Below are 13,909 nucleotides of genomic sequence, written 5' to 3' on the forward strand. Positions count from 1 at the left end.
AAGGGAAACAAAACACTTTTCACCATGCTGCTTAACCATTCAGTCAATTGATTCTGAAATGGAAACTAATTTACTATTGCCTAATGAGCCAGCTTTGTCTCTGCAACACTGGAAAAGGAAATTGGAGTAGAGATCTACTTAGCCAGCTCTCCACCTGCTCTGCATTTAATATACATTTCTAGCATGATCCCTGGAGTTCACAGGCATTTCCTACCTTAAATAGGTGGAAACATTATATTTCCTGAGTTTAGTGGGCAAATACTCAAGAGCAGCATTGCCAGTAAAGAAAAGGAGGTTAAGAGGTTAATGTTCAATTCTAGAATAGTACATTCAAATTATGTGAACTCAAATTCAGCTGGGTTAAGGGACAGGAGGAAAATCAATCTGCAGAATTTTCTGAAATTACCAAACAATATATTGGATATGTTGTTGTTCTGCTGTGGAATTTTTGGAGTGGGACTCTTCAGGAGCTAAGCTTGTCCCATAGTACAGAGACGCATACCCTTTAATTACTCTCATTAGTTCAATCACACAGATCTTGGACTAGGAGATGCACCATCTGGCAACTGTCCCCCTGTTGAAATGCACACTTCCTACTCCTAAACCTTGACCAAATATTAATGATGGAGAGATCATGGACTAGATTATTTGTGGAATTAGGAAGCAGGAAGAGGAACAGACATTTTAAAATATTTTAGGTGTTGTTACATTACCATTTTTACCTTTGTACGTTTTAATTGGATTAAAAATTTACCTAAAGTAGTCTACACTAGGTAACATTGATTTCTACTTATTAAAAATTGTCTGTAGTTTGAAGAAACTATTTTAAAATATGGTACCAATCACGCAACCTTTAACCCCAATAATTTCTGTTGAAGGGCTTTTGCCCGAAATGTCGATTTTCCTGCTCCTCTGATGCTGCCTGACCTGCTGTGCTTTTCCACCACCACTCTAATCTAGACTCTGATTTCCAGCATCTGCAGTCCTCACTTTTGCCTCTATGAAAGTGCAGTCCACTTAGTCCCACTTCCCTGTACTTTTCCCGTACCTTTTTAACCTTTTATTTTTCAACTGTTTATCCACTTGTCTTTTCATGAGGATTTTGAATCCTTACATAAATTTTGTTTACTGCTTTGTACATCATAAACAATCTGCATGAAAACGTACCTATATTAATGAACTCATCTTTATATTCACAAAGTATCAAATCACTGGCCAATGAAATTGCTTTTAATTCCATTGCCCATTGATACCTGTCATCTAACATATTTCTTTTGGTCTTCTCTGTTATCAAAACTAGTTTCCTGTCATTACTCGGGTTCTCACCCCAAGTGTCATCGCAGCAAACCTGTACTTTCTTCAAGTTCTTTTCCTGAAGGAAGGCTTCTCATGGCGCACAATTGTAGTAGCAGCCTAACAACCTTTATTAACCTCTAGCATACGAGAAATGGAGGAAGTTTTGCACAAAGCATCATGTGTTAGCTAAAGTCTCTGCTTCCATGCAATGTTTTTTTTTGATTGAGAGTGCAGCATATTTCAACTTTAAATCTTTAAGAATGTCACCCATACCAATTTTCAGCTGACCCAACAAAAAAACTGTCCAAAGCAAACAAACATGCAAGTTTCCTCATTTCTTAGTCTCAATTCACCTATTTGGCCAATATTTACCATAATTTCATTACATTTCTACAAAAGAATAACAACCAAACCCCAAGTGTAACTAAAAGACAATGTGGTAATGGCCACTGCCCCATTTGACAATTGTACTTTTTCCCCTCTACTCACCTTGAAGTTATTTTTTATCCAACGTCGTTCTGGGAGTGGATTTCCAGCCAATAATACACATGGTAAAGTCAGTGCTTGTCCTTCAATGATATTGACAACTGCTGGACTGATTCCAATTAGTGGTGTGACTGTCAGGAGGGGGAAAAAAAAAATCTAACTCACTGAACCTAGAAATGATAACCAGCATATTCAAATTTGTAGAACAAAAGGATGTGGAATTCTTACAATTGTTTAATTGGAGGTTATAATAAGGAATCTTATTAAATAGAAGCTTATGGAATTCCTAATATGCTTTAAATTGATTCACTTCCAAAAACTTAAGACAGCTTTGCTCTGTGGAAACTATAACACTGTACAAGTCCCCTCTGTCTCTATTTTTTTCATACATTAAGACTGTTTGAACAAAAGCTGATTTATTCTTGAGGAGATTCAAGTTTCTTTGCTATTCTTGGTTTCTCTAGCCTCCCTTCTTGAGATTGATTCTGTAGAATCACAGTTCAGAACAGAAAAATTGCCACACAAAAAAAACACAGCTATTCAGTCTGTCAGGTCTACAATGGCATGTTTCTCCTTTTGCTCCACCTAATTTAATTTTGCTCTCTTGGGCACCATCCATTTTCATTTGCTATTACTCTCTTTCTCAAGCAATTATCTCATCCTATTTTAAAATAATTTATGGATTTTTCTTCAGCAACAGCTTGTGGCACAGAATATCCACATTCAAACACCATTTTGTTTAAATACATATTTCTAACCTTTCCTTACTTTATTTTTGTAATTACCATAACCTTGTGATCTTGCACAAAATAAAATTGGACAGAATATGGAAGAAGGAAAGTTATGAATGTAGTGCATCTATTAACACCAACCAGACTGATAGTGCCAAGTTAAAGTATCATATTTACATTCTGCATGCACGCAAAGTTTTGTCTGCAATACAAGAAGCAATTTCGTTTCTGTTTAGTAGATACAGATGATATTTACTCTCTTATATTCCCGCATGCCCTATGAGGCGATTTTGCACATTGCCACTTTTACACTTTATTAAACTACTGACATTATGCATAATATTTAACTACAAATTCACAAAACATTGATATTCATGTATGTGGGATGTACTAGAGCTTATTTTAAAATTCATTTTACATACATTGAGAGCTTTATCATGATGTTCATTTGATAATAAGGCCCCAATAAATGTCCAATAGATGATTTTTTAAAATTTCTGCACTATTACAGGTACTTTTTTGTAATTAAGAAGTTTAACCGAATAGAATAACTCAAAGAGATTTAACAAATTTGAAACTAATGCTACAACATACAGGAAACACGGAAAACATTTCAAGGTGTTTTAATGAGGCATGAGCACAGAATAGGTGCAAAATCAAATAAAGGCAATTTAGGTCAACAATAGCTTGATCAGAATTGAGTTATAAGGATAGCACTATAGCATGAAGGTTAGACAGATGGAGGGATTTAGAAAGGGTATTGTAGCTGTAAGCTATTGTAAGCTAACAAAATAGAGGGAATGGATAGAAAGTACAGACAATAACGGGAGGAGGGAGAATCTTTAGCACCTTCAATATATTCTTCCTTTGACAATTACTAGGCATCACTTAACACGTTATATATAATTTTCTATTTGTTAAAATAAGCATCACTATCAGGATCCTTGAATATTCTGATACGTTATATGGAAAAACATTGTACCTCACTGGAAATTAGTACTTTTGTTTACTGACATTTAATAGTAGACATTCAGAGAGTTGTTTCCTAATTATCCTTTACAAACATTTAAACTTGTGGAAAAGACCATCTGGATCATCAAACCTGCTCATACACCATAATGTGTGAAGCATCACAGATACCGCCTACTCAGTAGCAGTTGCATAATTTCCCAGGAAAGACAAAGAAAACCCAGAAACAAAACCTAAGTTCATGGTATAAAAATATTCAGACAGTTCCTCTCCAAATTTATGAAAAATCAGAATGGGTATCGCTTCTTATATTGCCTAATATTTAATGTACTGTTTACAAGATGGACCTCTGTTCCAGCAACAACTAGATTTTTCCCACGACTTTAACACTTACCTAGTCCTGTGACTGTCACTGTGACTTCAGCCTGAATCTTTCCAAACTGATTTTCGGCCTCACAGCTGTATGTGCCTTCATCATCCACCCAAAGATCTGAAATGTTAAGATTTACTTGTTATTAATTAATTTATTGTACTAAATGGAGGCGAAAACAACAATTACTTCTAACATTTATGATTCTGAAGTCTGGGTTAGATTTTGTTGTAAGCTTTAGGATCCCAAGGTCAGGACTGAAGGGTGTTCCCAGGCAAGCACTTTTTGAGACCAGCAGACAAACCTCATGGAGGTGACCAATTAGGAGAGCAGGTTTTGTTATGTAAGATAATGAAACACTTAATTTTGAAGATGCATTAAGCTCCACCCAAGCTGATGCCATCTCACAGATCTTCGATAGAGAACTGGCAGTATAGCAGATGGTCCTACAAAGCCAGACACATCATCTCTAGTACCTGACGGTCTTAATAATTATGCCTAACTAGTCAATATAACTTCTATCTGTTGCTATCAGTGTATATTTTGTTCCGGAACGTGAGTGTGTCTTCTCATTAAGAATCAGGAGTAGTTTTTCTGTGTCAATGCTAATTAGATAAGCCCTTGGAAGCTGTACAGAAAGGGGAAATTGGTGAAAGTACGCTACTCCAACCATAGCCACCATTGGTAGGTACTGCATAATATTGATCTATTCAACACAAAGAGAACATTTACAGAAGAATATTACGTTTACCACTGTATAAGAACTCAGCAGTTGAAAATGCATTAATAAACAAACAGTTGGCAGCACTCAAAGAAGTCTCGGCCAGGTAAATGCAGCACTCTGAAAGATAATCTTCACTTCAAAACGAGTAAAATAAGGTTTGGAATAAATATCAACTAGTCACAAAAAGACATGACCCCTATCACTAATATCCTTACATACAGATGGGGAAGGACACCACTTCAACTGGGACAACACATTCATCCTAGGACAAGCCAAAATATAGTACCGCTATAATACAGTTGAAAAGACTTGCAGCCAAAGAGAATATTGCAACATTGCTATAACACATTGTTATAAGTTTGAAGAGATTTTAAAACAAGTAGAATAGCATTGAATTAATGCAAAATGACATGCACAAGAATTCCTAGAAGCATGGCATTCCAATTGGAACTCTATCAACAAACGCATTCACTTGGATCCCATTTACCACCCTCTGAGAAAAAGAACAGGAAATGACATCACCACCCCAAGGAAACCTAAACACATAAATAGAAAGCATGCCATAACACCAGTGCTTCACTGGAGACTCACTGTTGATGTTACCTAGTATGGTGATGAAATATCTGAAAACAAGCCTTCCAGTTCAGCGAGCAAACTTACATCCAGATTCTCAACCGTAGTTACAAATCTTCTTCAAACTCACTAACATGAAGAGAGTAAAAACCAGTCCTACCACAAAGTGAGACAATCTTTGAAGAATAAGGTTCTGTGGGAGCAATTTGGTGCTCCATGTGTGAAGTTGAAAATCACTGTGGACCAGGCAACAATTTTGAAATAACAGCACAGAAAACAGACTAAGGAGGATAGAAATGAAGGGGAATAAATTATTGTTTAAACCAAGTATGACCAGCATTCTGAACATACTTCATGAAACACAGCAACAACAGCCTCAACAAGGGACAGAACATTAATTTATACCAAGGTCACAATATCAGAAACATCAGAGTACATTTAAGGCAATGAAAGAGAAATTTAAAAGTTTCTGAAGACAAAGTCTAAATGAAGAAGATAGAAAAACTTAAAAGTTGTGATAAGATCAGGACATACGTAATTTAAAATCATTATTTCAGTGGGAAAATAAAGGCCAAAGGCAAAAGTTTATTTTTAAAAATGTGCTAGGTGATATGCATTATGTTTTAGATGATGAAAAGAGAGAATATATTCATTTCACCAGTGAAGAATTGAAAGACTCCATCTAGGCAGAAATCTAGTCAGTAAAACTTTCATTTTGTCTGCAGGAGTCAGCATACCCCCATTTTGATAATTTAAAATCTCTAGTAATTATTTAACAGAAGCTGAAAAGAATTAAAACAGTACAGTATTGCCATGATACAGAAGTTAAATATTAGAAGAATATAGTACTGCTGTAAGATAGTTGAAAAGGCTTGCAGCCAAAGAGAATATTGAAACATTGCTATAATACATTGTTATATGTTTGAAGGAATTTTAAAACAAGTAGAATAGATTTAATGCAAAATGGCATCCTTTAAAAGTATCAGCATTTATCTAGGGTTCTTACCTATGGCCACATTGAAGTTAAACCTGCTCCATAGTAATAACATCTCTGAACAGGCTGACTAGAAACCATCTTCATTTATTACAGAATTATTAAATCATTGAGGAAAATGCAACTACTGTAGATTCAAAATGCTTTAAAATAATTTTTAAAAATCATGTTGAAGGAAGAGCAGAAATATTGTCATCATTGTTAATGCCAAAGGTAGACCAAACAGAACACAAAATTGGACATCTTAGTGAAAGCAGTTCTTAGCTCACAAAATTGCTTTAAACTCAAATATTTAACTACATGCAGAACAAAATCCACAAGTTGAAGGAAAGAGTTTTATACTTGAACACAGATATACCAGCAGGTTGAAAGGTAAGATTTGCTTAAATAAAATGGAGATGAGCTGCATAAAATGTCATGGCAGCCAAATCAATGTCCACAGATTCAGGACATAGTTATGAAGAAATTACCTCATTTAAAGAATGTGGCAAAGAAAAAGAAACTTGTTTCAACAGAGCACCCATCTTTCATGATGGATTTCTACAAAATTAGAAGTCCTCCAGATAATGTTGGAGGGCAGCAGCTTGTGTTTGCAGGGAGGAAAATTCCTTTAGACAATGTAATGAACCGACTATTCGGTCTAACATTAAATGATATCCTCCACAAAGGACATCATGAGATAAAACATCCTCCAGTGCAGTAATGATTTACTGAAGATCAAAATTATTCTAACAATGTACACAGTTTTGAGTGAATAAGGAAGAGTCCAGCATGATGCAGTCATGGCGACAGACCTTATCATCTTTGGGAGTCTTTGTAATTATGCTGAACTAGTCAATATAATTTGTATCTGTTATCATGCAACAATTTACATTTTGTTCTGTAATATGAATGCCTCTCTTCATTAGATATGGAGCAGATTATCCTCTATCATTGCTAATTAGATAGGCCCTTAAATTAAACATAGAAAATAGGATGTAGGGCTCTTGTGATGCCGTGGTAGTCTCCCTACATCTTGACGAGGAGGCCTGGGTTCAAGTCCCACCCGCTTCAGAGGAGTGTCATAACATCTCTAAATAGGTTGATTTTAAAAATGTCTATATCAAAGGATTGAATGGCAGTTTGACTTATTTAAAATAGTAAAAAGGAGAATTGATGGTAACACACTACTAAAGCAAAAGCCACGAGTGGTTGACATGACACAAGACAAAATACATTAAAGACTATGCAGAGATGTTATTTTAAAAAGGCTAAAAGAAAATACATTTACTAGTCAATGTTCTGAAAAACAATGGATAAGATTTAATGTATTTTCATAAACCACCAGTTTTCTTTTTGACAACATCAAATTGCTGATAGCTGTAGAGTGACGAAAGAACATTCAAACAAGATTTCAGTTCGGACAGAAATCAAGCTTTACCCGAATCTTCAAGCAGTTCAGCCTTTCTAGATTTACAAGGCAAATAAAATACGAGATGTGGAAAATTCATCAAATTCCCAAGAACGTTAATCAAGACAAAAGACAGACAAACTTGCAGCCTGCCTTATTGCAACTTTCAAGCTTTCCTTTCTTCAGATCTCCCTTAGTTTATGAAACAGAAACCAAATCTAGAAAGGTTACAAGGCAACCATTAGCACAGCAACTCCATAGTCTCTTCCAAAGCCAGACTTTGCCAAGAATTAAGGGTGATAAACCTTAATTCCTCTGGATTACTGATTCTGTGATATTCCCACTACACTACAGTCTCCCCTCAATTTCACACAAAGCTCATTAGGGAGAGTTACATGTCTATTCAGGACTTCACTTTTAGATGATATTTCAGGTTATAAATTCAAATTTAAGAGTATGAGGAATATTTGAAGGCAGCATGCAATAGTTTCAAGTGACTTACTGTGAAAGAAAAGGCTTCCTGTTCTCAACTGAGTCACTGAACTGATTCCAGTGTGCCTGGAAAAGAGTGACTCCCTATCCAACCGTTGCCATCTGATTCGTGGTTTGGGGTAACCCTGTGCCTGACAAGGCAGAGTCAGGTTTGAACCAATGTCTGCTGAAATATCCAGGGGCGTTTGTGAGAAAACAGGAGATGCTATGGAAAAAGATAGTTGAACTTCATTAGAGTGGGTCTGTTTACATACAAAAGAAAATCAATAATAAATTCAAAAGGAACTGCTAAAGTTTGTCAGATTTCTCTCTAATTCCCACATGCACAGAGTAGTCGCAGAGATAAATGTAACTTTTGATCAGACAAAAAGACTTCCAATATAATTGACAATAATTCTCCTAAATTCACATTGCACTTGTGAAGACCAGTGAGTCTCAAAATGTCATTGTTAATGACGAGGCAGAAGATACGACAAATGTTCACAGTTTGATACATGAAAAGAATATTCAGAGTGTTTGGATGAAGATGGGCGGTGTAATAGGAAGGATAAACTTTGATGAAGCAAATGATCTTTTCTAATTCTTTTATCTCATTTTGGAACTAGTAGCTCCTCTATGGTTTTGCTCTCAGTGATTTGAAATTCTGGAGTACAGTTATAAATTTTAGGTGCTATCCTGGCCTCTTGCTTAAATGTTACTTAACAAAATAGGCAATTCCTGCATAAATCAGATTGACTTCAATTCAGTAATGAGCTTTTCTGCCTTCTCTAGCATCTCTTAATTTCAAAGCTTCTTTTCTAAAATGCGATGAATATAAAATGCTTATTATCCTTCATCTGTTAATAGCACTGCATACTTTTCTAATGTAAATATCTAATAATCTTTGACTTCAAGATGCATATCAATTTGCTATACTGTGGTGTTTTCAGAATCCAGTTGATTCTTAGAGTTGTTTTCTTCCAGAAGTTAACCTATCCAAAAGTTAAAGTGATGTAAAACAAAATTGGACAATATAATCCAATATAATCTAACTTCTGTGGAAACATACTGTGGTGAAATATTCCTTGGAAATGTGGAATTTTTGCAAAGTTTTAGGATTTATGACTTCATTGTACTCATAAAATTGTGCATACTAATTTAAATATCTCAATGGAGCATTTTGGAAGCAAGCTATGGGCAAGTGAATTTTGGGTAATTTTTTTTTAGAATCCCAACAGTGTGGAAACAGGCCCTTAGGCCTAACAAGTCCACAGTAACCCTCCAAAGAGTAACTCACCCAGACCCATTCCCCTACTACTCTACATTTACCCAAGACTAATGCATCTAACCCACACATCCCTGAACACTATGGGCAACTTAGCACAGCCAATTCACCTAATCTGCACATCTTTGGATTGTGGGAGGAAACCGGAGCACCTGAAGGAAACCCAGGCAGACACAAGGAGAATGAATGGCTTGAGAAAAATAATCTTTGAAAATTGAAATCAACACCAGTAGTAGTGAAATGGGGAAGGAAAGAAAATTATAAAGCTTGTGACAGCACTGAAATGTCAATTAAAGCAAACAATGAATTTGTTATAGAAACCTACAACCGACATCCAATGTGACCTGACCAGATGCTCTTCCTGCATCATTCTCGGCCACACAGGTATAGTCTCCTGCATCCAGATCCTGAGTTCCCTGAATCTTCAGAATACCTTGATGACTATCAATGCTCAGAAAATTGGAAGGACTCAGCTCAAGGTCACCTGAAGTCATAAAAATGTCAACAAATAAATATGTTAACAGGCAGAGAATCATTACACATTAGTTACAACTTCTGTTAGACAATGATGTAATTGTACAATTAGTGTTTTGGCATATCCGAACTGGCTAAAAGCGAGAAGACTCTTGTCTAAAGGAAGAATTATAGTGCATCTATTATATAGTTAGCATGTGTTTCACTAGTTACACCAGCACCAAGGTTATTGGAATTTTGGCAGCATGTTAGTCCAGCATTGTAGTTAGACTCATGAAGCCTGAAACTTTCACTCTAATTTGCTTTCATCAAATCTTTGTGGATAAATGATTACAAAGTTTGGCAACAAATATTTGGCCGTCAATTGCCTGCTTTCCACTAGTAAGTCTGTCAAAACCGTCCCTGTTAACAGAAGACACATAGCTGTCTTATTTTTCACAAGCCTAATTAAAAATATTTTAAAATGCTTCATGAATCATAATAAAAATCTTCACATTTATCAAAATGCTAAGAGATAATAAAGACATTAATTGCAGCAAATTTCTATCTTGTAAACCAATATAAATCAATCGTAAAAGTTGTAATCTTATGACAATGAAATAATGGCTTATATTTATTTGAGGTGCTGTCAGTAGTTTTTGAGCTGGGAGCAAATCTGATCTTCAGTGTATATTTTTCAATCAAACTGTTCCTGGGTAACTTTATTGGACACACATGATTATAAAGAAACAGGCAGACAGTGCAGTGCAGAAGTCCATTAAAGCATTAACCGAACGCATCATGAAATGTACTGCAGATGGCAAAAATCTGATATAAAATTGTGCTAGAAAAAAACCCAGCAGCCCTGGCAAAATTGCAATGAGAAGCAGGAGATAAGTTTTGAGTCGAAGATGACTCTTTTTTTGGAACTGGTGACAATGCTGCTCCTTTAACAAGGTTATGTTGTCCTTGGTTTGTTCTCCAGAGAGGTCATAAAAGACACAGACTCTGAGAAGTCTGTGTTTGGATGGGTTTTAGGGCCAGTTTGATTATAGCTAATAGATACTGCCTCAGGCAAAAGGCTTTTACGTTTAAAAAAAACACTTGTACAATGAAAAGGAGAGCAGCCAGTTCTCTCAGCTGAGCCTACCTCGGCTTTGGTTTGGTTTTAGAACTATAGTGTTTTTGAAGCTGCTGGACCCAAAGAAGCAGGTCCATGCTAGTACTCTTTCACTGCCTTCTCTCTTGTAAGACTCTGGGTTTGATTTTACGTTTTGTGCCAAGGAGTGTTTATGGAGATTCTTGCAAGTATTGGAACAGCATCATTAAATTGGGATAATCTGTTGGGTTTTCGGATAGGTTAGGTTATTCAGTATTCTGCTCTCTTTTGTTTGTGTTTCATTTGATAATCTTGTAAATAAGTTCTGTTTTAGAACTTAGAACATGGCAGTGCGATTACAGGCCCTTCGGCCTTTGACACTGCACCGACTTGTGGAACCAACCTGAAGTTGGTTGAAATAATAGTGTAGGATAGGTAGATATCCTACACTATTCCATTTTCATCCATATGTTTATCCAATGACCATTTAAATGTCCTTAAAGTTGGTGAGTCAACTACTGTTGCATGCCACTACTACTCTCTGAGTAAAGAAACTACCTCTGACATCTGTCCTATATCTATCATCCCTCAATTTAAACTATGTCCCCTCATGCTAGCCATCACCATCTGAGGAAAAAAACTACTTAGTTTTCTTTAAAACTAAGGAGTTTCATCAGCTGCATCTTTCCTGGAATATCTGTGTTACACCTGCTTAAAACAACTAGCAAAGTTAGGAACTGTGTTACTTTCTTGAAATGTTTTGAGGGTGTCTGGCCTGGTCCATAGCAAACCTAATGCATTATCACACTTCGAAGGCAAACTTAGAGCTAGCTTCCAAGACAACATAAATCAGTGGGTAGAATCTACCCAGTTCCTACATGGAGCGAGCAATGGCCAGTCAGTTGGAAAATCGTGGCAAGATCAGAAAAATGTCTAGAGAAAATGTCCAATTTAACAGCAAGTTGAGAATCTCACCAAACAAAAAGAGTGGCAAGAGGCCTACTTACATGCATTAACATCTCATCATTACCTAATTTATATGCAGTTTGTTATTTTACCAGGCAATGGAGAGAAACTATTTGGCAACAATTCCCCAACATGGAAGTCTGACAGGTACCTGGTGGCTCCAGCAAGCCTTTTGTTCCTCCAGGCCTTCAGCTTTTGTGATGCAAATCCCAAAATGGTCATGGCAGTGGGAAGCACTTTTGCTGCTGGTTTATTTGGTAATATTCATCCCAGTGTTTTGAAAATCATTTGAAGTACCATTGAGCTTCAGGATGGTCAGTAGTTCATTCACCCCTAGCCACAGCTGATCTCTGTTTTTTAAAAAATATAGCAAAACCTCATTTGTCGACTCATCTAGAGAAATGCTGGAAGTGGAGAGTGTGATGCTGGAAAAGCACAGCAGGTCAGGCAGCATCCGAGCAGCAGGAGAATTGACGTTTCAGGCATAAGCCCTTCATCAGGAAGGACTTATGCCTGAAGTCCTTCCTGATAATGGGCTCATGCCTGAAGCCCTTCTTGATAAAGGGCTTATGTCTGAAACAATGATTCTCCTGCTCCCTGAATGCTGCCTGACCTCCTGTTCTTTTCCAGCACTACACTCTTGACTCTGATCTTCAGCATCTGCAGTACTCACTTTCTCTTAATGCTGGAAGTGGCTAAGACATAAAAGGGACAGAGCTTACAAGTGGGGCCGGTGGACTGACAAAAATTCAAAGGTTTTAATAAAGATGTTGGACTGAATCTCAAGTTTTTTTTTGTCTAGCTTCACTGAAGGCTTCTATCGGTGAGGCCTAGCAGGTTTTCTCACTGCATCTTAACAAACCCACTTCATAAACCAGCTATTCCACCACTATGGCACCTCTCTAGCCCAATTCTAGCCTGAGTCTATCAACCACCATTCCCAGAACGCTGCTCACCAGGAATCCTACAAAGACCAGCACCCCAAAGCCCAAGCCGATGTGTACCTGGACTAGCATTCCGAAGCTGTCATGCTCAATGGTGGGCAGTCACTCCAAAGCTGTCAGACAAGGGGAAATTCTCTGTTAACTGATTTTCTGTTAGGGATCTGTTCCAAAGGAGAGCATTCCTCTCCCTGGAAGACCACAGAGTAGTCCACACCTCAAGACCCCAGCATGCCGGTCCAAGAAGACCACCTGTGTCAGTGTTGTTTCTATGGTCTAATGGCTAATAGGTGGTCAATGATCTTTTCTATTCTGCCAGGCAAAGTACTACACTTTTCTCTCTGCTTCTTTACACTTACTGTCTCTGGTACTGCACCCACCCCCTGCACTGCCACTGTCACAATTGCAAGCAGCTTCTTCTCGTTTTCGCTCTCATTCCACTCCCACCCCAGCCCCGCACCCTCCAACAACACCAGCCCTGCAAATCCTTTATACTGTCTCCACACTCCATCTAAACACCTCATCATCCTTTGACCACCGATATCAGGAGTAACTGCTGCGTCAGATACATTCACTGAATCCTCTCCCCTTCACCTATTACTGGAAAAAGCAGGCATAATATCACAGAAAGAGCCAGGACAGTAGAGGGGTACCTGGCATTAGGCTCCTCACTTCCTACAAGCAGAGAATCTTGCCCCTTGCAGGAGAAAACTAGCACGACTTCTGCAGGAAAGTCTAAATAGCCATGTCCCACAAAGTACCACTCTACATGACACTGTAAATTTCTCACTACCCCACTGTCAGCATCATTCATAGAACACAGAACAATACAGCGCAGAACAGGCCCTTCTGCCCTCGATGTTATGCTGACCTATAAATTAATCTAAGCCCATCCCCCTAAACTATCCCATCATCATCCATGTGCTTATCCAAGGATTGTTTAAATGCCCTTAATGTGGCTGAGTCAACTACATTGGCAGGCAGGTCATTCCATGTCCTTACCACTCTCTGAGTAAAGAACTTACCCCTGACATCTGTCTTAAATCTATCACCCCTCAATTTGCAGATATGCCCCCTCGTAGAAGCTGATGTCATCATCCTCAGAAAAGACTCTCACTGTCCACCCTATCTAATCCTCTGATCATCTTGTATGTCTCTATT

At 37.5% G+C, this 13,909-nt stretch overlaps 1 protein-coding gene across 1 annotated transcript in view; it reads right to left on the bottom strand.

The window, feature by feature from the left end:
- The window catches only part of hmcn1 (hemicentin 1), a 599,829-nt gene that overhangs the window by 326,335 nt on the left and 259,585 nt on the right, over positions 1 to 13,909 (bottom strand). Inside the window, exons 15-18 of the mRNA XM_043699541.1 lie at positions 9,615 to 9,773; positions 8,036 to 8,230; positions 3,877 to 3,972; positions 1,786 to 1,913 (exon numbers count right to left, since the gene is read on the bottom strand). Coding sequence (XP_043555476.1) covers positions 1,786 to 1,913; positions 3,877 to 3,972; positions 8,036 to 8,230; positions 9,615 to 9,773 — 578 coding nt within the window. The remainder of the gene's footprint in view (positions 1 to 1,785; positions 1,914 to 3,876; positions 3,973 to 8,035; positions 8,231 to 9,614; positions 9,774 to 13,909) is intronic.

The sequence above is a fragment of the Chiloscyllium plagiosum genome, chromosome 11 (assembly GCF_004010195.1).
Source record: "Chiloscyllium plagiosum isolate BGI_BamShark_2017 chromosome 11, ASM401019v2, whole genome shotgun sequence".
In the NCBI taxonomy this organism is placed as follows: domain Eukaryota; kingdom Metazoa; phylum Chordata; class Chondrichthyes; order Orectolobiformes; family Hemiscylliidae; genus Chiloscyllium; species Chiloscyllium plagiosum.